A 23,617-nucleotide genomic window follows, 5' to 3' on the forward strand; every position below is an offset into this window, starting at 1 on the left:
GTTGACTGAAAACAGTACTAGCATAAGATCTCTTATCACTAAGTTTCCATTAAACTTTCCTAAATGGACACCAGACATGCAAATAAGTGTGTCCGTCTCAGTGTTTTTGTCCTTCCATGTTTGTCCTCATGTATATAAATGCATATGTGAGATGGCAGCTGAGAAATGACAGGGTTAAATCTGATCATAGCTCTTTTTTCCCCCCTCGCTTCGGCTTACAGCGATGTTGCTGTGAGATTCTGTCATAGACAAACCTCTGTGGGATTCCATTCACTACTAGTGTACATCTTTAGGTACAAAGCTGCGGGCTGCATTGACTCCAGGTAACATAAACGCTCCCTTCAAGCCACCGCGTATCTGCCCATGAAAATTCTCTAAAGGGGTTTAAGCATTTACGCAGAACACTATCAGGCACTGCCGAAAATTCAGCTTACCCTGTTGAATAGGGACTTCAAAGAGAATTGCAAATACCTTTGCACCGCTACATTTTCTCCCTTCTCTCGCTCTCTCTCTCTCTGTCTCTTCCTGCTTCTTTTCATTTTATATTTCCAAACACGAGCTTCTGCGTGATGTAAAATGTATTATCAGCCATATATTTCCTCTTTAAATGAATAATAACAATAATCTTTGAGTAATTTCTTTTTTATACAGCTCCGTCTAAATAGGGCAAGGCAAGCAAGCTAATATAGAGCCGCGGGTAAACAAGGCCGTGCAATAATGAACGTGTGGATTAGGCCTCTAGTCTATGTTGTGCGATAAGGAAAAACAGCTGCTACTATCCAGGTAACACCACGTATTGACTGTCAATGAAGGATAAACTACTGTGCAGCTGCACATTGACTTCTTAAATTCACATTGTGGACACTACACACACACCCACACACACACACACACACACACACACACACACACACACACACACACACACACACACACACACACACACACACACACAAAGACACATAGACACATACAAACAAACCCACACGCACTCACACAGACATACACATACTGTATTTAAGAACCACAAAGAATTGGAATATAATAAAAGAATAAGCCCATTTGCACAGTATAGAGCTTAAAATGCAAAACAATATGATGCATAAACACAGTGTGATTTAATGTAAGAGATAATAAATAGCTTCATAATGAGCAATATAAATGGTCTTTAAACAGTTTACTGCTTAGTTCACACTTATAATTAATCTGGGTTCCATGTGTGCATATAAAGTGGGTATAAAACCCGAATGTGCAAGTAAAACAGAGAACGAAAGAGAGAAAAATGACTGCTGGTAAACATCTGCAACATGATTCAGCTGTGGCCTCTAGCTTTTCAAAATATGCTGCCTTTTTCCCTCAGCTGGACCAGCACGGCAAGCTCTCCAAATAATACATTACAAAAAATTGCTCCCTGAAATTATTTACGGTGAAATGCACAACAGAAACCATAACATTTATAATGTTTTACAAAGCCATCAAATAAGTGGAGAGGGGATTAATTGCCCCAGCCCGACCTTAAAATAATTATTGTGAGCGGTGCAACTCTAAACTCCAATGAAATTGATACACTTTGATAATTAGATTCTTGGCACTGACCCGCTGAAGTCAATAAAGGTTATTAAGGCCAATTGCTGTCTAAACGCATTACGGGCAGGGTAAACTGTCCGTCGGAGGCCCCTGCTACTCCAGCGCCAATATGATAATCCATTCTCCGTCCTGGGGGTTTCTTCCCTAGCGCCTGTGTCTCCACTCTGCCATACAAAACCAGATTGGATTCGCTTAACCTTTCCAGGACTTTGATCAAATGAGCTCACACAGCAATAACATTTACATTGACCCCCCCCACCCCCTCCTCCCCAACACACACACACACACACACACACACACACACACACACACACACACACACACAACCCCTCTCTATTTTTTTTTTCTTTAACCTCCTCCCCCCTCTCTGTATCTGTCACTACACTCTCCCTACAGTTCACAACCCCCCCCCATCCCTGTCCTCCCCGGCCACTCCTCCGCACCCACCCTGCACACGCTAGGTCAATAACCTAATCAGCTATCGATGGCGACCGGGCCAGGCTGCGTATGATTGCAGTGCAACCCTCCTCAGCGGCCCAGATTGTTTCCGAAGACAGTTATTAAAGTGAGGGGAGAAGATGAAATGGTCACTAGGCGCATCCCTGCACATACACACGCGCACGCAAACAGGCAAAAGTCAGCCTCTATTACAAATCAGAGGAGGTAAATTTTGTCACACAATGAGAGAAAAAAGAGAGAGTGTATATATGTGTGTGTGACCAAACCATCGGGAAAACAGGGAGTGACAGGCTGGGTGAATGGAGTAGAGGAAGACGTGGCCCGGATACCACTTCCTGTTTTGTACATCTTGAAGTATACAAATGTATTCAACTGAGTGGATCCCATTTATTATGAAAGTAGATTAATTTCCTTGATATGTGTTGAAAAGATTTCCATCTACAAGGCTCGCTCCGCTGTCAAATGAGGGAGAAAGTGTGAGAAAGAGACAGAGATATGGCGAGATAGCGGGAGCGAGAGAGGGAGAGAACAAGAGAAATAAAGAACATAGAGAGAGAGGGGTGGGGGGGGGAGGGAAACGGAGTGCATTGAAATCTCTTTGCATCCACGGTGGCTTTTGAAGTTGTGAGATGAGCAGCCACAGAAGTCAGGAAAGTGACAAATTAGGGAAAAAGCTGTACTGTGCAAGCAGAGCTGCTAAATCAATTAAAGTCATGCCAAGTGCATACATTAACATCAATGGCACACACATACACACACTCGCACAAACACACACGCACAGGACAGGAGAAAAAAGGGGAGATGTGCTCATGGGCTCGTCGCTGTCGCTTCTCCCCCACAGTGAAAAGAGGAGAGATAAAAAATACCACACCGGTATTTAAAATATTCTGCATAAAGCCAAGATTCTCTGTCTATTGTCAGTCAGACGGAAAGCTATTCATTGTTGCTAGTTTAAGGAAATGTCACTATTGTATGATAGCCATGATAGCAGAGTCCTGAGGGAACAGAAAGCTGCGAGCGAGGCAGGTCTAAATGGACTTTAGCACCCTGAATCACAGGGGAGTGTAAAACCTTTAAGTTGATGTCCTTTTTCCATCCAGAAACAACCTTTACCTTACATACACTAAACCCCCCATACACACACACATTCATACACACTTTATACTTTTGCTGTACATTCTAATGCACAAGCCTACACTTGAAGTTTATTCAGCAGCACGTCTCTTTGTTTCTATCAAGAAACCACATGAATTCATGAGGTACCAAAAAGAGGCGAGCGAGCAAGTGGACTTGTTTTGTGTCGGTTCTTTATTTATTTATTTATGTATTTTATCAGAATGTCATTCAAATGGAAGGATGAGCATTTGCATGACAACAGGCTGAGGAGCAGAGAGGGAGCCCCAGGGAGAGACAGTATCCATAAACAGGAGCTAGTCCCCCCATATTGCAATATTCTTCATACGGACTAACAAACGCATACATAGCCCAGCGCATCCCACAACACTCTGTGCTAAATATGACAATAAAGAGAGGAAGGCTGGCTGTTTGTATTGCTATTTTAGCAGGATAAAACAATAGGCTGTTTTATTGCTACAGCACTGTGTACAAAACAACACAGTGTCAATTTATAAACCCTATTTAAAGAGACATATATTTGTTATTTTAAAATACCCACGGTGATATCAAATTTGACAAAAATAATGCTTTATTAAAATATACTCTGCAGGCAAGAACAGAAAAGTCGAAATAAATAAATGGCAAACAGCATCTGCACACAGTAGGTCACTCGTATTTCACTAAATTACACTATACTGTCAATTGCCAGCTTCGAAATGTAAAATATATGCAATAAAGGAATGTAGGGGGAACCCATATAATTTAAATAAGTCAAAGTAATTTAGAGAAATGCATTTTAATCTAACTGCAGAAAAGCCACAGCTATCAAAATCTCCAAAAGGAAAATCTATAAGTCACATCTATAAAGTGCTTTTCATCAGCATATCAGAGGTCGGTGCATGTATGTAAATATTGCTTGCGAGAGCAATAATGTTGTCTTTCATCACAATAGTGAGTGATTACATTTATGCATTCACCAGCGTATTATTTTTGCGAAGGTTCAGTATGCATTTGTGCAGAAGATGTACTTGCTTTTGTGTGATTTGACACTATGTGATTAAATAAAAGGTATTCAAATAATTTAAACTGTAATTTTAATGTTATTATAAACACATATCATCGGTGTAAAATATTAAATATTAAAATACTGTATAGTAATTTTATTAAAAAAATATATGAATATATTCAATTTGTTTTTATTTCTTATTTTATTGATTTAATTTTTTTGTAGCTAAAAGTGGCTGACATTTGATTTACTGTAAGTTTCTACTGCATGACAGAAATCCACATATGACACACAGCCACAAACACACACAGTGGATATGGTTTGCTTGTCCATTAGAGAGACACGGCTGCAGAGAGAGAGAAAGACCTCACATTTCACTGATGCCCTTTTCTAAATACAGGTCCAAATCACACACTTCATCTGGGCCCAAAGGTGGAGCTCTAGATGAGTTTAGCCCCTGTCTACTAACCCCCCCACTCCCACTTTCCCCCCACCCTCTGCCAGGCTGTTCAACTAAGTGAGAGAGAGGGTGAGAGAGAGAGAGAGAGAGAGAGAGAGAGAGAGAGAGAGAGAGAGAGAGAGAGAGAGAGAGAGAGAGAAACTATGACTAGAGCCGAGCAGCGTCGGCAGCAGCAGTACTGTTCTCCTCCAGACCCTGTCTTTATCCCCGCCTGAGCATTAGATGTGATTACTGCTCAGCGCTCGACACTGACAGAGACAGAGAGCTCCCAGAGACAGCAGGAATGGGTAAGAGACATAAGGAGACACAGGGAGAGAGAAGGAGAGGGAGCAGAGAGGAAAAGAGGAGCACAGCTCTTTCGCTCCCGCCGCTACTGCTACAGTGATACAAGAGTGCCCCCTGCTGCTTCTGGTATCTGGATGTTAAACACACACGTACATACATGAACACACACACACACACACACTTTGAAATCTAGCTCTGAGTGAGGGACTGCATAGAACCTGTGGGGAGGGAGAGAAAGCGGGACCAAGCATGTACATGTATCTGTGTGTGTTTGTGAGCTGTATATCTACACTGCTGCGTGTGTGTGTGTGTGTGTGTCTGCGGTACATATGTACAGTACAGAGCTGTGACTAAGGTGACTTAATTATGAGTCTGACATTTCTAAGTGTGATTCCTTTACAGTGGTGTCTAACTAATAGCTGCGTGCCCACGTTCCTCTCTAATAAAACTTCAGTGAGGCCATGATTAAACACATGACACATCCTTAATAATGCGCCGTGGTGAGAAGTTAGACAATCCATCATGTAATTTTAAACACACCCTCCCTTGTGAGGAGCATTATTGGACAGCAGATCACTTACGTAGTTTGTATAAGAAGCATAAGCAGAGGCATGTTGAGCATTTAGAAAGGTGAAACTGTTATTAAAGACGAATGACAGAATGGCTGCACTAGTCATGAAGCTGCTCACATTTTAAAATTATTATTGTTATTGTTATTATTATTATTATCATTATTATTATTACAACAATATATTAGATATTTCCTTACAATATATTATTAAAAACAGGGTCAATAAATGTTGTTTTCTATATTCTCATATAAAACAGTTTTTGTAAATTAAAAGCATCAATGTAAAGCCTAGGACTGGGGATAGAGTGTCTAAACCTGAACAGGTGAAGACAAAAAAGAGTAGCAATAGCAAATTCAAATGGAAATACATTTACTTTGACTACTCACGGACTAGTAATGTAGTAACATAAACTGTGCAGGCTTAGAAATCAGACTGTGAGGCTGCCATGTGACCAGCAGCGTGTCTGAGAGGCCTTACCATCGTCTCCATGAGCCTCCAGTCCTTCTCCAGCTGCTCCATCGGTCTGGTCCACCAGCTGCAAAAGCGGGCGTAGCGTTGGCCCTGAAACCAGTACTGCCGCAGCCACTCGAACTCCACCTGCAGACACACACAGGATGAAAAAGCTAGTTCAGACTGACAACCGATTTTCCCAGATTTTTTCGATCTTAAAAAAAAGTGGGGAAAATATAATTATTTATTTTTTTAACTGTCACTGTTCCTCATTAAAAAAAAAAAAAAAACATAATAGCATAACATTTAATTTAATGTAGAGGAAACATGTTATATATTATACTAAAAAATATGAAATTATAATATGTTTCATATTATAATGTACATAATGGAACATTATGTATGTCTTACATATCTGCAAACAAATCATGTATATATAAAATATATACATATATTATATATAAATACATACATATATATATAGTATTATATATATGTATTTTTATAGAAACTTTTCAAAACTAGTTTAAAATGTCAGTTTATCCCTGTGAGAAATTAAACTTGGAAATGTATTAATTGCTTTAAATTGTTGCATATGTTTTGTGTCATAAAATTATACCAGTACATGGAATTTTTATGAAGTCACTGAAAGGAACAACACAGTAAAGACACATTTTTAATTACATGTGTGAATATTGTACAAATATTGGTCATCTCTGTGAGTACAATCACACCCTTAACAAACACAAACTGCAAAGAAACAGACGCACAGAACATTCACACACAAATATGTATATGTCTATTCACACACACCTTCTAGTCAGCACACCTGAAAACTCCACCCTCTTCCTCCTCTCCTCCCTCCTTCCCCTTTTCTCCCACTCCCTTGCACCGTCTGGAGATGACAGTCTCGGCTGCCGAGCCGCTCCCCTCTCCTCCGCTGGGAGTGTTTTTGTTTCCTGCTCTTTTGAAGTGCTGATTTAATCCTCGCAAGGATGCTTCATGTAGCCAGGTGTAGCCTATCTATTTCTAAATGTGTCTTTCCGTGTTCATGTTAGTGTGTTTGTACCTGTATGTGCAGCAGTGTATTTGCGCCCTTGTGTGTATCTGTCTACATAGGTGTGCGAGTGGCTTTGTTAACGTCTTTGCATACAATTGCCAATGTGAGTGTGTATGTCAAAGATTGCCCCAATTGCCACCAACGTAAATGCGAGGCGCTGTGAGTTGCCCTCCCCCAAAACATCCTACAAAGCATCATCCACCCAAAACAATGCACGCTCCATTTCATTTTGACGCAGACAACTGTACAACACAAAAACTGGTTTCATGCAAAGGAGTCGCATATCAAATGGGACTGAGAGAGCTATTGTTCCTTTTCTGAAAACTATTTTGTTTATTGTTCTTCTAACAGAGCATTAGCCAGTGCATACAACAGACCCTTTGTAGAGCTGCGAACTCACAAATCTCGCAACAAGCGGGTGAGTTCTACCCAAAAAGTGTAATGAAATGAAAATATTATTTCTTTTTTATGAAAGATATTTGCTTGTACTTTTTGTCTCACTGATCTTGTACATGTCATTCCATTCAACTGGCACAGACTTTTGGGTAAACCAGTCATCCACTCTCATCCAGCTTACTCTTACACTTTGTCACTCTTAGTTTGTCTGTTACAAATTATGCTCATATACTACAATTTGCACTGGCAAGTTTTGAAGGGCCGTGAGACAAATCACTACTTCTGAGGTAAGTATTAATATCCAATGAAATTAGGTTATGTATAGTGTAATTAATGGGAGAAAGGGTTTTCTTTATTCTAAAACCCTGGAGTCTACCTTCAACCTTAAGGAGCCGGTGTACTGTGTCAGAACTGCTTGGCGGAAGGTTGAATAGCTTCGGAAAACCCCCTGCCTCAGCACCTTTTCTGACGTTGGATTGGGGGGCGCCAATCTGACATTCACACCCACTTCACGCTGTGATTGGTCAGCTGTGAGGAGGTGAGAAAGGAGCCATGGTTTGAACTCTCTCAAGCTCTCTTTTAATTCTTGACAGAGTTACTTCTTTCACTTTCCATGTGAACCAATGAGTGCAACACTATGAATGTCTACCAGGATAGACTGAAAAACTGACTGTCTGACTGAAAATATACAATATCAATCCGGCCCAGGCCCTTTGCTGCCCCCCACCCTGCTTTCGAGTATGGCCATTCTACTAATATAATATTAAATAGTATATATATCAGTAATATATTATATAATATACTATTCCATACTATGAAAAAAAAACATTTTTTGATGTGGTTGGCCAACATGTCTTACGAACTAGTTCTGAAGAAGCATAACCCACTAGGCAAAGCAGCATTAAAATGTGTTGAAGGTTTCTGGAACTCAAATGAAGTCCTCCCCACACTCTGATTCTTGCTAACAAAAGACCCCTGGAAAAGTATGAACACTGAGCCGAAAATATTGTGCTGTAATTGTAGAAATTTTCAAGTGGTCATTGCTCAGTATTACAAAAGTCACCTACTGTCTGGCCCCGGCAAGTTAAAACAAAGGGCAAGAATTATTTGCACCAACAACTTGAGTGAGGTCTGCGTTGGATAGAAGCTGTGCACAGAATCATCCTGCCATTTGCTTCCAAAAGGCTCTGATCACAGCGGGGATGACATGCAAGGACTGGGGCATGTCAGGGAGAATACACAGCCAGTGGCACTGCTCAGCAGCCTCTCAGTCACTCCATACAACCCACCCTTCAAAGAAATGTCATCCTTTATGGTCCCTTCAACACTCTCCAAATCCACTCCCCTTCGATCACTACAGCTCAAACACACAACAAAGCCTCCGAGCACCGATATCGGACGTCCTTTTCTCTCTGTCAGTCCCTCCTTCCATCTCTCTGATTGTCTGCCTGTCCTTTAGTGAGAAGAAGCCAACCTGTGTCTCCACTTTGAGCTGACATGGCTGCCTGTCCCCCACTGTGCAGGCCAGTGGCAGCCACAAAGCAGGCCATCTAAAGCTACTGAGGAGTGCTGGCTATGTGGCATTTGGAGTCTGGCCACCCAGCTGAGAGTTACCAAGAGGGGAACTCTGACTAAATGCCACCTATCCAGGCAGACAGATCGAAAGTATGTGCAAAAGAGAGAGTGGTTGTTAGGGCTAGTTTTTCTGTGAGATGGCGTGGGGGAGCGAGAGGGGAGCTAGTGGCTCCCCTGCGGCAATCGCTGTCATCTCTCCAGGTGATGGACACACTAACTAAACATTAGCCCCACATTAGTCGACCAGTCGCCCACCATGGCAACTCCGGAGTTAAGGCCAAGTAGCCCCCTTTTTTCCCATTTAATGAGGCACGTTTTTTTCCACACCTTCACGGTATTCCCTGAGCGGGTCCAATCAATTTCCGGGCCAGGGCCCTGAGGTGGGAGCTGATGAGAATGGGATCGATCCCACTCTGCCGTCCTCTGTTTACCTTTCCCGGCCTCCTCACAGAAGCCAGGAGAACTGGTCCCCCCGAGCTCTCTGTGAGCAACCAGGCACGCAATTTACACTCATCACACACTTGCCAGACTGGTCTTACACAAGCTAACTTATACTGTACATGCACTGATTGTCGTATACATTTCCATTTCTATCTACATCCATAAAGTAGTAATGTTCAATTCAATTTTTCCCTCTCAGGCCACAAATGTAGCTACAAGTGTTTTTCCTGTCTTAGTCAAACTATGCTCTGAGAAGTGATTTATAAGATTACAATGAAATTGCCATCATAAGTGTGTTTCAAAGCCAAGCAAAGACTGGAGAGCCTGGGGAGACATTCTGGCCTGAAAACAGGACTTTGGAAGGTCACACACACCTGCTTACACACAGTTTACTTTCTGCCAGAACATGTGGGAAAACCTTGTCCCTCCCTTCAATATTTACTGAGGGGGGACTAGCATCATTAGAGGGGGTCCCTCAGGGCACTCTGTCACACACCCACCTGGGAAGTGACACAGTGGCTTTAAATGAGACAAGACGTTTGCATCTGGGATTAGCATTTCAAAGCCAAACATGCACATGGGGGCTGTGTGGCGATGCTATGTTAGACTACCCCCCCACCACCTAAGACAGGAGGTAAGATTAAAAAGAGACAGTGAGAGGGGCCGCGCTTAACAAACAGGTGGGAACTTCAGTTTTCTTCATTTCTGTCTGTCTCCCATCAACCCCTACCTCAACTCGACATCCCGCCCCATCCCTGAACACTCATACTCAGATGGCAGTTGTTCTGCTTTATCATCGTCAGACCCGCCCACATCTTCTGACAAATGTCAACCTCCACTCCCCCCACCCCCGTTGCACCACATTGCACAATATCCATGGCACATCAGCCAGAGCTTGCTGTTTAACACTTTTTAAGGAAAGGCCCATAAGGCACTGCTCAGGTCAGGCTGCCTGTGCGTCTCAGGCTTGTTCACTCCTTGGTCGTCCATGTCAAACACGACCTGCGCAATATGCACCCGCCAAGCGCCAAAGTGGGCCGCCATCATAAATAACTCCACCAACAATACATCATTAAAGTGGGTGTTCTGCTCTCGTGGGCAACTCCAAACAAATGGCCACATCGATCATTGTGAGTGCCAGGTAGGGTAGGGTTGAGCCCCCGAGGGCACCCCCCTTACTTAAACATTCACACATACAAACACACACACCTGCTCTGTTATAAATAGCACCCTGTTTTCCTAAATAAACCTGCCTTGCTGTCCTGGTGGGGGTCTACGCTTGGTAATCCTGTGGCGCTATGCGGCAAAACTAGCAGGTGTTGCTAGCTCAACTAGCGCAGCGCTCCTCCTGACACAGACAGCCCTATTGTTTGGCAGTGCTGAATAATTAATATTGTCTACAACCTTTAAACAACCTTACGTCAGACTCATCTGTCATGGCGTCCTGCTGAGGGGCCTAGGTGCTTGCGTCAGCTAGGATATGTGCTTTGAGCCCAGGGGTGTAAAGGGGGAGAGGTGAAGCGCTATATTAACTGTTGGCCTGCGGCATGCTAGCACAGGAGGCTGGTGGCTCCGCAGACGGCCCCTCACGTTCCTCTTTTTTGACCTCACTCTTTCCCTCAATACCCCAAGCCAGCATCACTCGTTGTTGTGTGTGAAAAGGGGTTAGGGAGGGGAGCGGGGCATGACTCCATCTTTAGATAACATATGGAGAGGCTATTGCCTTACGATCCATCACAGGCCAGGACAAATGAGAACAACCTGGATTTCATATTGGAGGCATTAAACATCCAGGTAAGTAGAAGGTAGAAAGCTGGCAAGCTCCCATTCTGCCGTTTACAGAGTTTTAACCTGCTATCAGCAGACTGCCAGTATGGTTTGTAAGTCCCATGATGCAGAGGAAATGGAAAGAGCAAATCAAATCAGGATTAATTGGTTGGCCATATTGTATAGAACACTTTCAAGTACCAGTTTTACGTTTGTCAGTATATAAGTCTTTACGTCCTTAATTATACTTTGGCCGGGTAACTTAGCACCTGTATGTAGGATTGATCACCCTGAGAGTATGTATTTATTTAATCAGTGTACTGTAAGCATATACATGTAGATTCCTACAAATGTTCTGCAGCACAAATGTTAACTTTGTTCAAACAAAGTTAAATTCCTTAATTCAATTTTTATCCATATTATTCATATGCATGAATTCTCTTGTCTTGTCTTGTGAGATCCTGTCCTGATGAAATTTTGTAATATTTGCAGATAGTTCTAAGCTGTTTTTAACCTCCTTGGAGCACCAGATGGGCAAGGACTACAGCATCAGAACAATTCAGATAGTGTCAGGCAGGTTCATGATCATAGAAACATACTGTATATTAAAACTTTCAAAGATTGGCAGGCTATTGTCTAAACTTTTTTGGCACACATTTTGTTGTCCAATGTGACAAATCTCATTCATCTGGTACTCCAAGCAAGCCAAAACAAATTTCAACAACAATTGCGACAAAAGGTTTCTACAAGTTACAAGTTAACATCTACACAGACTTAAAGAACCAGTGTGTAGGAATTAGTGACATCTGGCGGTGTAGTTGCAAACTGCAACTCCCTCGCTTCACCCTCCATTTCCAAGCACAAAGGAGAAATAGGTAAAAAATGCAAACCATACTATTCAGACCCAGTGTTTGGTTTGTATGTTCTGGGCTACTGTAGAAACAGCTGTCAATGAAGGCGACCCATGGCATCTGTAGATAAAAGGTCTCTTTCTAGGGTAACGAAAACATAATGATTCTTATTTCCACATGATTATACACTAATGAAAAGATACCTTTTAATATTATATACCATTTCTGCTGTGTTAAACAATGGACCTTTCACAGTACACAATACAATACACACAAATGACTTTACACACACACACATTAAATCATACAAAAACAAAAGAAAAATCTGTGTGCAATCATGTAGAACACACATATACAAACACACACACACATGCACATGCATGTGAAGACACACCATCATTTCCCCACCTCATTGTGAATCTGCTCACAGTGCTGTAGCGTTGTCGGCAGCAGGGCCAACAGGCTGTGGGAGCCTGTCTCTGGGTCAGTGTGAAGGTTGGACAGGGCCTTTTGGCACTGTGACTGGATGTAGGTCAGGGTCCCACTAGAACACTGATAGGACAGGGCACACCCAGTGTTATACAAATAAATGTCATGCAGGGTTTAGCAAACCCCTGTGCATCAAAAGATAATCCAAAACGTAACTTTTAGGTTTTACATAAAGCTACTGAAACATACAAATAACAACCACGTAGAGGTCTTGGTAATTAACTGGAACTGTGATTATCCATTGCCATTTTTTCAAAAGGTAGAAAACACCTAAATATACATACATACTCTACAGGTTTTATACCCTACATAAATGCCATTAATCATTTATATTTCTCAGTATTGTTTTATAGGGGACTGTTGGCACGCTATAAAGCATTTTCACGACAAATTCGAAACGCTGTTCTTTTTTCTTTTAGGCTTGTTGGCTTCTCACCTCGGCCACTCTGTGCGTGGAGCTGAAGCGTGCAGTGTCTCCAGCTAGGACGCAGTGCTGGTGGGTACTGTTCAAGTCATCTGGTGAATACAGGGAGGAGAAACCATCAGAACATGATAACAATACCACCAACAATCATCAACAGGGAAGTGAAAAAGAGTAAACAAAGGAACAGACAAGAAAAGAAAAAAATATTCATCCATCAGAAGAAAAAAAAATTAATAAAACATTATAGAGCAAAAATGCAACAGAATAGATAATAAGAGTTAAGAAATACAATTTTGATTTTGTGATTTTAATTAATTATAATAAAACAGACCATGAAAAGAAAAGAACTGATTACAACAGAAAAACAGATGAAAAGCGGGACGTGAAGGAACATGACAACTAAATCATCTTGTACGCTCAGACAGATTGCGCTTGGTCCAGCCCCGAATCGAATAGAATGAGCAGCATTGTGCTATAATTTTAATTACCAAACAAAACCAGATCGCGCTCAATCTGTCAAGATGGAAGAGCCATACCAACAAACATTTGTCCAATACCACAGAAGCTTTACAAAGAGGCCTTACTGCTGTTTCCTGTGTATCCCTCCATGTGTTTCTTTGTGTGCATAGATGTTTCTCAGCTATGCCATTATTTGCCTCATACCAATAATTAATTTAGCCATGACAGAGCTGTCATTCACAGCACATGTGCATATTTACACCCGCCTTGAGCAAGAGTACACTGGCTAATGCCTGTGATTTGAAAGTCAAACAGCCAAATGCTTTGGGAGCAAGATATTATTGTTTGGTAGGAGGAAAAAAAAGATGGTGACAAACAAAACAACTTGCCGGTGTTTTCTTCACCCTGATGAGATTGTGAAGGATTAGGTCTCTGGGCAGAATTACTCTGCGTCTTTAAAACTGTTTATATCCAATAACAAATTATCTCCATCAATCTGCTCTTTTCTTGGCGCGTCTGATGCGTCAGTGGGATCAGGAGGGAGTAGTGGCAAACTCGATAACTGTAATAAATATTTATCTTTCTTTCAACCCCTGCGCCTGCTGCCACTTGTCCTCCTTTTCCAGGAAGCAGGCTTTTAAATATATTGGGTCAACTCTTTTCTCCAGTCCCCCTGTGCATTGGGAGCTGGAAATCTGATTATTGAACAGGCCCGGTGTCAAGACTTGCATTGTTCTTTTTTAACCACTGAAATTCCATTTGGGTGGAAATGATGGTGATTCAATTTGCCTCCAGCAGCTCAGACATTAGCAGTTCAAAAGGGCCAGCCGGCGACAAATGGTGCTGAAAAGACATTACAGTGTCTGTGGTTATACACCAGTGTAGTTTTCTTTTAATACCACAAAACTATCTATCATACAGTGTATGTCACTAAAACACTGCTACAATATATTTCAACACATGGTTTAGAGGTGGCTGCTCTGTCTGTGTGTACATATGTGTGTTTGTTTGAAATGGGGTGGGGGGGTGTCTTTCCTCCAATAAGCAGAGGACTGCATTCTTTGCATGTGTGAGAGCATGTATTTTTGTGCATGCCAGTTGTGCAAATTTATAGGTGCGTGCATATGTTCGTGCATTGTGCCAAGTATTTAATTCAGGTAGACCGACAAAGCAACAGACAGCCAAGGACTGTGCGAGCTGCTATCATTGTGCAGCAGTTGGCCTCTCAAGGGCGTACTCACCAAGTGGAGCATAAATCCCCACTGATCCGCGACAGTCAAGTCCCATTAGAATGGTCTGCACAACAGCCCATCACTCTATTATCATGGCTGGCCTGAAACTGACTGTTCTATTGTAAATCTTATCCAGCTAAAGGAGGTCGGCTTCAAGCCCTGTCAAGCTGAATATTAGGTACAGACATCGCTGCTCTCAGACGAAAACATAGCAGCTTCAAAGAGTCAACTTCAGGAATTCATTAAAACCTTCCTATTTCTTACTTGTACAACAATTATTCCAATTTAAAAACACTTATTAGTCACCTATTGGCAACTACCTAATAATTATCTAGAGGCAGACTAACAACCTTTCCACAGCTGGCAGTAGTAACAACTGCTGTAGAAACAACCTTGCAAAAAGTCAGCAGGAATTGTTCTGTTTTTCTAAGAAACTCGGTTCTTAAAGCTAAAGCTTAAAACTAGAGTTAAAACTAGATTGTAAGTCAGCTTCCTGTGTAACATTTTCCCAATGCTAACAAAACAGCAATTTCCCACCTGCTGTAATCACGCTGATAACTCTAGATTACAGCATTTGTATGCAGCATTGCAACATCTGGACAGCCCATGTGTTTGTGCACCTATATGTCCATGCAAAAAAAAATATATATATATTTAAAATCAGAGTGAACCAGTTAAATAAATATCTTATATGTTAGCAGTGCTAGGTACAATTTTCTTGTCGCCAACCCAAACCTCTTTTGAGGAAATGCACATTTTGTAGTCTGGTTGTGTGTTTTGTTGTTGTAGAAAATGGCCTTGTGGTGTCTCAGGCAAAAAAAACACAAAAGGAAATTCAACAAAATCATCAAATAAATACAGAAAACAGTGTATTTCCTCCAAAAGTGAGTTTTATATAGGCCTGTAAATCACCTAGGTTACATCCCCCTGACTCCAAACTCTGTTCTCAGATGAAAGTTGCTGTGAATCTTAGCAGTGTATTTATGATTTTGACATTTATGCAGAGTGCACAAGTAGGGGTTCAGTGTCTTCATAAAAAACACTGACAGCATATGTGGTTGTACGCTAGATGCATATACGTATTTACTGTGTTGAGGGATCAAAACTGTGATCTTTTAATCACAAGGAAGTCTCTCTAATCACTAGGTCAAATACATAGAATATATTATTATATAGCTAGACAGCTAACAGATTGAAAAATAAAATACAGAATATAAGGAAATAAAAGAATATCTGTTTGACATATTGATTTATAGATAAATATTGGGTACAGTTTTGCTGTTAGAAATATAAGGTTGGGAAGAAGCAGTTAGGGATATAGTGTATATGAGAGGAGGCATGTGTCTGGGTTAAAAGTAAACTGTGAAACAAAGTTGGGGGAAGACATTGGAAGAAAATAAATAAGACTGCACTTTGGTATGTAAACATATGACAATGAGCAATAATATAGATATTATTTCCAGTCTGTAATATTGATCAGTTAAACATATATTTTATTTTTCTACAGCTTACAAATTACATCAATCAATTATTGATTTAAAAAAACAAATGAAGGGACAACTGAATCAAGTATTGTTCAAGTTTTTATTGTATGCCTATCCTTATATATTTATTATAGCAAGTTCCCTTAAACAATCCTAAATACCCCATTCATCCAATCAGGGGCTCTAACTTCTTGTACATCTGAACACAAGCCTGTGCTGTGATGTGGATAAATGTCCTCACACTCAGAAAATACGAGAACGCTTAGAAGGGCCCACTGGGCCGAAAAAAGGAGGGTGGAGGTGTCTGTTGCAGCCAAGAGCATTAAGCTATGATTTACACCCCTGTGGCTCGCTGTCTGTCCTCTCCATAGAGACATAGTCAGCACTGGGTCACAGGACTTCAAAAAATAACATTTGGTTTTCCTAACCTCTCTAATGCACACAATTTCATGGAACCTTAAAGCTCTGTGTTCAGGCCAAGTTACCTCTCTCTCTCTCTCTCTCTCTCTCTCTCTCTCACACACACACACACACACACACACACACACACACCTCAGCTCCATTTCTCCTGCGGAGAGGGTTAGAAGAAGAGAATAGAGAGTGAGAGGGAAGTGCATCCTGCTGGTATGGGTCATTTGGGACAAAGTACATGAAACACTAAAACACAGGGTAATAAAAGTGTTCCTTCCTCCAAAGTCAGACATGGTGGTAAATGTGGCTGAGTTGTGTGAGCAACGTGTTTACATGCGCATGTGTGTATGTGCGTGTGTGTTTATAGAGAAGATTTAGTACCTCTCATGTAATAGCAGTCTCCAGACTCCAGTGGCAGCATCAAGCCAGGTGTGTGGATGTCCCAGGCTACCTTGAGCCCAATCCTCCAGCATGCCTTCTCACCGCTGCCTCCCTCACTGCTCTCACCTGTCAGTCATACACAGCCCAACTCACTGTAACATTTGCATTTTACATTTATATTCACATTTCAGGCTTTTGGTTTGACAGTTTCGCCCAGAGTGACTCAAACTGAGTGTAAAAGTGTAATATGCTTAAACTTAAATTCCTCACATTTTTATGGAAAAATGTATTTTTTACACTTTATAATAATGGTAATGTAATAATATTTATTTAAACCACATTTTTTTATATCTGAAAATTCAAGTGATAATGTGGTAATGCAGTGCTAAAACAGCAAAGATGTGGCCAAAAAATAAATAAATGAAAGAATATGAATGGTTACCACTTTAAAAAGTAAAGAGTGCCATGATTAAATCCATAACACCCAAACAATGGATGTAAGATGTAATGCCTTTGTCTCCACCAGAAAGTAAGAATCACTTAACAGCAGAGCAAAGATGATATGTGTTGCTGTGATCATATTGGCTGTTAGCACAGGATCTTTATGCCATCATTATGCTGTGCAAGAGGAAATCGTTAGATAAAAGCCCTTGATGTTGTTTAGTGAGTGTGTGAGAGTGTGTTATTGGACAGTAGGTATCCTATGATATTCCTGTTTCTGAACCCATTCACTGTAACCACCTCCCCTGCTCTTCTCTCTCCTTCCATTCTTACATGGCACACTAAGAAAACAAGATTTGGCTTGGCTGGCCAACACCCTTCAGCAAAATCAATACTAAAGTCTTTCTGGGCCTCTCTGCCCCACAGCTGCCTTTTCCTTTGCTCAGCACGGATAAATAGTAACTTAATTTCCAGCCATTGTGCTCTGAGAGCCAGCTAATGACAGCACTCCCCAAGGCCTCGGGAATGGTGGAAGATCATCCTCCGTGCCGGAAAAAGCTCAGTCGTGGCAGATTCCTTTGGATCAGCACAGCTGAGAAAAACACTCAGAACACTTCTCTGGCTGAAGCAAAAAAACAAGGTGAGGCTGCTTAAAAAGAAAAAAAAAAGCCCCTCAAATGAAGCAGGTGTCATGCAAAACACCTAGTCTCGGTACATCTAAGAAACCTAATGTGCTGCGTTTTTCTTTCTTCTTGGGAACAGGTCTCTTTCTTCTCAGGGACAATGTGAGAAACGTGAACCTATTGTTAAAGTGCAACATTCCTTGAGGTAACAATTTCATTAGCCAGGTTCTGGGAGTCCTCAGAGCCAACCACTGGGATATAGCTCTGATCAGACTTTCCTCTCTCAAGTCTGGAGCTGTGGGGTCATTCAGGACTAGAAAAGACACAGCTGTTACGCACGGCAAGGTGTTATGCCATAGTGTTTGAAGCCCGTGTTCGCAGGGTCAAAGTTGAAATGGCCTGGAACAAATCATTGAAGCAGACCTCTGCAGCAGGTGTTCCTGATTAGGGAACCCCAATGAAGAAAGTCGAGCTATAAAATGTGCTGGGATGTCAGAGCAGTTGGTATTGCACTTGTATGATACTGTTAAGACACAGACATGACACAGATGCAGGCTGTGTAGGAACGCTTGCTGAACTACTGCTGCACCTTTATCTCCCTTCACAACAGGAAATCGTGTTTTGCTCTCCTTCCAGCCTGTGGACGGCCTTTCCTTTGGCTAGGAATGATCTGCTGAGCGGCTGCTCAAGGACATTAGACTTTGTTTTACAATAAAATTACAGTATGCAAACTCTGACACTGAAAACATACAAATTATGAGGAGCCTAATTTACATAAAATATTCTTGATATGGGGGTACTGTCTTCTAGTTGTTTTGCATTATGCTCTAGAAGGCATAGTTCTCTCACTGAGACTCTCTATCAACTCGATCTGGAAATACTATCAGCTCTCGAAAGAGTGCACATTCCATAATTAGGAGACATCGTATTATCCATACAGTACAGTCTAGGAACACTTATCAAAGCAGGGCTCATTATTCCATATCAGATAATTGCACATCGATCATTTCTTGGGGAAATGATTTAGATGAGATGTGATAAGGCCTGTTTGTCAGACTTGGCTATTGAGCGCATGTTAAAAGCTCAGATCCAAATGTCTGTGATCTCCCAACGCACGTCAGCGATAAGGCTGTCAGCAGCAAGCCTGTGATGACATTTGATAATGGTTTGACACTATCACATAGATGGATCTGATGGTTGACTCACTAGAGGCCATGTCTACAGCTGCTACAGAACTGCTGTAGGGCCAGAATACACAAGGTTAGCTGCATCTGATCCACCATAAAGCAGCTGAGATAAGTTAATAGGATATTGCAGCGAAAGACAAAAAGGAATCTTAATTTCATAAACACCATGCCAAAGACTACCATTAAATACTTTGGATTCAAGTGTATAAGAGTGAAATAAAAGAGTCTAAAGTGTTAAATCTACAGATCTCAACTATCATTATCCAAGTAGCACAGTTGTGACAAGTAAGCTTTATTAGCTTTGACCCTTACCTTTGTCGTCATGACAGCTATAGCTGTAAACAGCCACTGGCGAATGTGTGATGAGGTTCTCATCGTGGTGCCACCCTACTGCCATTTTCCCCATACCAAAGTAAGGTTCCTCTTTGAGCTGGCTAATAGTTGCTGGGTTCATGTAGTTGAGTAAGGTGACGTTGAACTTGACCGGACCAGTGCATACCTGCGGAGGACTCGGCTGGGAACAGCCCTGCCCGCTTGCCTGTTCCGCCTTGTTCTCAATGTGATAATCTGACAAGCTGTGCTTCAGTTGGGTCACGGGTTTCTCTTGGGTCCCTAGTCCCACAGGTTCAGTCGCTGTGCCACTGGTCTTAGGCGCCCAGCCGGGGAATTTTCCTTCACTGTGTTCCGACCCTACTGTGACACTTGGTTTGACCTGAGAGGACTCTCCCTCCTCACTGCTGTGTTTGGACCCAGTCTCCCATTCTCCTTCTTGTTTTGACCCAGAGCAGCCTTCTTCACTGTGTTTCGACTCAATGTCCCACTCCTCACTGTGCTTGGACTCTGTGTCCCCTTCTTCACTTTGTCGGGACCCTGAGTCCCCTCCTTCACTATTCTTAGAGTCTTCACTGTGTTTAGACTCTGTATCCCCTTCTTCACCCTGTTTGGGCTCTGCCTCCCCCTTTGCACACTGAGTTAGCCTATCTCCTTCCTTCAGCTGAGACACATCAGAACAGAAGAACGTGTTAAGCTCCCACAATGCCTTGCAGGCAGCCCTCAAGTCAGGGTCACAACAGTTTTGTCCTTTGACCTCAGTGTCCTCACTGTGCCAGGGGATGGCAAAGAGCCGTGTGTCCAGATAGCGATAGGTGTGGCCCGGCTCACCCAGAAGAGCCCGTGACACTGCAGTAAATACATCTCGGTCACGGACGCGAACCAAATCCCTCAGGAGGCAGCCCTTCCTTCTCAGGGTGAGAAAAGCTGCCTGAACCCGGCCATGGAGCTCAGCAGGCAGCGAGCAGGATCTCCTCAGGACCAGGCCAGAGTAACTGGAATCCCACTTAGAAGCACAAGACATTCTTATCATAACAGGATGATCATGGTATACTAAAACATAACGCATCTTACTAAAACTCAATTACAATCTTATCTGCAGATCTCTCAGATCTTGAGCAAACTATTACACATACAGGGCTGTGGCAGCAGGTTACAATAGGGAAAAAGGCTGCTGTAGGCCCTTAAAAGTAGAAGTCTAAGCATCGATAGCATTATCTGGAAGTGTGGCTGACTTACCAGTTGCTGAAAGCCTCGATCTGAAGGTCCCAGAAAGGGGATTTTCTGATCTCCCAACTCACGCAGCAGCCTCCGCCTCTGCAGAACACAACACAGCAAAACAGGCTGATAAGAAGCAGCATAAACCTTCTGCATTTATCATGTAGTTGTTTATCTTTTTTACATGATCACTTTCGTGTCTAAATTAAAATATATTCAGTGTATAACTTTTGGGGAATTTGGGTGCAGAGATGGTGTGGGTGTAGGTAAAATGTGCTGTGATTAGGCATTAAAAATACAGTCATTACATTACCTCCTTGGATAAAAACCTAATGGACCTTATGAACTTCTACAGTCTGTCTCTACAGCCACTTCAACTATGGTTCCTTAAACCCAAGACTGCCTTTTCTTAGTGGGAATATAGCATTTGCAGACCTGAATACGTATCCAACAATTTTACATTGCCTTAGTATAAATGTATATTTTAGTAATAAACACTGAAACTTCTTTAGTGTAAAATATTTAACATAACATACTGGAAAATGGAGACTAACAAGAGCAGACTGTTAAACTGAAACGAAATCATACAAACTGAATCATCAGACATTTGGGGGGCAAATTAATAAATTAATTTTAACAAATGATGCTTTCAAAACCAGCTGTGATATCACAGGAACCTGGTAACCAGCCATTTTCATTGACGTCTCACATTTTCATGATTTTGTGAAGGCTGCCGTGGGGTTCCTCACAACCTAATAAAAGATGCCCTGTGCCATACAGAGCTCCTCCAATAAAAACGTGAACCTGGTGGAGGGATCAAAGTTCTTTTCATTGCGACGCATTCCATTCTGACCTGTAAATCCAACGGCAACTGGCATAAAAACTATATGCCCAAATAAATTTCACAACTATTTCCCCACCCTGCCTCTTCTTGCCCTTCCCGTGTGTGCTTGTGCCTAGGTGTGTGTATGTGGAGGCATTATATCTGTGTGTGTATGTGGGTTCAAAACCTCATATTAATTCCCTACAGGTGCACACACACACACACACACACACACAGCCTCTGCATGGTGTCTCAGCAGCAGGGGAAGGAGAAATGTCACCGACATGCCACTGTCTTTTTACATCTTTTAAAGTTTTGAATGAATGGCCTGTGCATCAACCACCAAGTGGTTGTGATAGTTTAAAGAGAACCAACCCTGTGTATATTTCCGAGACATTTACAAGAAGTGTCTCACATTTCTTCTGACCTAATAATGCCAAAGACCTCATGTGGCACACTACAGGGAATATGGGAACTGGCTGCCAAAATATGTCCTGACTTTTAGAGTGAAATAAAATGTCCTGTTAATAACATTAAAGCGCCGGTATAAAAAGATGTGTGTCCTGACTCGAAAGGGGGCTGGATCAAAAAGAGGGCAAGTGGTGCAAAGTATGTGTATTAAAGACAGGAGGGAGGAAAACAGATCCCAATAACTGAGGCGGAAGAAATGGGAGGGCACCACATCTGAAGCAGTTTGGTGAATTTACCTTCAGGGCTGAATCTTTACCTTAGGCTAAACAACACAACACCTGCTGAAAGTTTTCTTAAAGGATGCACATGAGTGTACAGGCCTTCCAAGTTATTCTGGAACAAACAAAAACAGACTTGCAGACAGTTGGAATCTAAAAAACAAAACAACATGCACTATTCATGGCCAGACTGCATTCAAAGACTGTTGGAAGAAATTGACAACCTGACACACATTCATTGGTGTCAAATTCTGACTCATGACAGAAGCTCAAGATATCAAGGTGAGGCTCTGGGCTAGTGTTGTATGTGTGTATGTGTATCTGTGTGTGTGTGTGTGTGTGTGTGTGTGTGTGTGTGTGTGTGTGTGTGTGTGTGTGTTTATCTGTGTGCTGCTGTGAGTCTGTACAGATCCATATCCTGGCATCCAGCTACTGTAGATGTGCGCATGTGTGCACATAAGTAATATCATTACAGTCTGCTTTAGTCACAGTCCGCAAAACACTACTGTGTACACAAGCACAAAAGTGTGCCTTCGTACTGTGTGTGTTTGTGTTTGCGTGTATGTAAGGCTCCAACAGATATTATACACACATACATGCCCATCCTAAAAAAAAAAAAAAAAAGCGCAGCCGGAGTAGCGAGCATGATGCCTCAACCCCAATCGCACACAACCAGTGCTGTCACACACATGTCAAATACATCAAGCTACTCAGAAATTCCACAGAAAAAAAGAAAGACAAGAAGTTACCAGAGCCCTCTGAAGCAGATGGAGTCTCACAGTATCAGAGGGCCGCTGTGTCTGTCTTCCTGTCTCTATGTCTGCACCTGATTCTGGAAGAAAAACCGCGAGGCGCAAAAAAAGGTCTGCGTTTTCACTCAGACCCAAGAAACGAGATTACCAATCCCATAATAACACGGATGCTTCACGGTAGCCCCGCCAACCGTCTGCGCTGAGTGATATATCTGATGCTTTTTTTTTTCTTTTTTTAATCTCTCTCTTCCTTGATGGGATTATTTCCTCAGCCGGACTGTTTATCACAGAAAAACATATTAGGTAGAATAGAACTCAATTGGTTTGCTTTGATCTTGGCCTATAAGAGATATCAAACTGTGTACCATATATTTATTAATTTCATTTATTCCCCATCTGTGACACTTCAGTGGACACTTTCTTCAAAGCGTTCTTTGCAGAGTAGATTAATGTCCAGTGCTTAGCATCAATAGCTCAAAATAGCCAGATAACGCCACTGCTGCGGGGATAAAAACGCTTCCAGTCTCACTTGTGTCTGCCCCAGAAGGAGGCTGAAGGAGGACACACACCAGTCCCACTGGACTAGAGCAGGCTGATGCATCATAAACTGCAGATAAAAGCTACAATGTGCCCTGAAGATGGCTTGATA

The 23,617-nt window shown here is 42.0% G+C and overlaps 1 protein-coding gene across 1 annotated transcript in view; it reads right to left on the reverse strand.

Moving 5' to 3' along the window:
* fto (FTO alpha-ketoglutarate dependent dioxygenase) overlaps positions 1-23,617 on the reverse strand; it is a 115,498-nt gene that overhangs the window by 74,416 nt on the left and 17,465 nt on the right. The window contains exons 2-7 of the mRNA XM_051379407.1: positions 20,726-20,803; positions 19,469-20,492; positions 16,906-17,031; positions 12,951-13,030; positions 12,434-12,577; positions 5,963-6,082 (exon numbers count right to left, since the gene is read on the reverse strand). Of these exons, the coding sequence (XP_051235367.1) occupies positions 5,963-6,082; positions 12,434-12,577; positions 12,951-13,030; positions 16,906-17,031; positions 19,469-20,492; positions 20,726-20,803 (1,572 nt within the window). The remainder of the gene's footprint in view (positions 1-5,962; positions 6,083-12,433; positions 12,578-12,950; positions 13,031-16,905; positions 17,032-19,468; positions 20,493-20,725; positions 20,804-23,617) is intronic.

This window comes from Dicentrarchus labrax, unplaced genomic scaffold (genome assembly GCF_905237075.1).
Source record: "Dicentrarchus labrax unplaced genomic scaffold, dlabrax2021, whole genome shotgun sequence".
Lineage (NCBI taxonomy): Eukaryota > Metazoa > Chordata > Actinopteri > Moronidae > Dicentrarchus > Dicentrarchus labrax.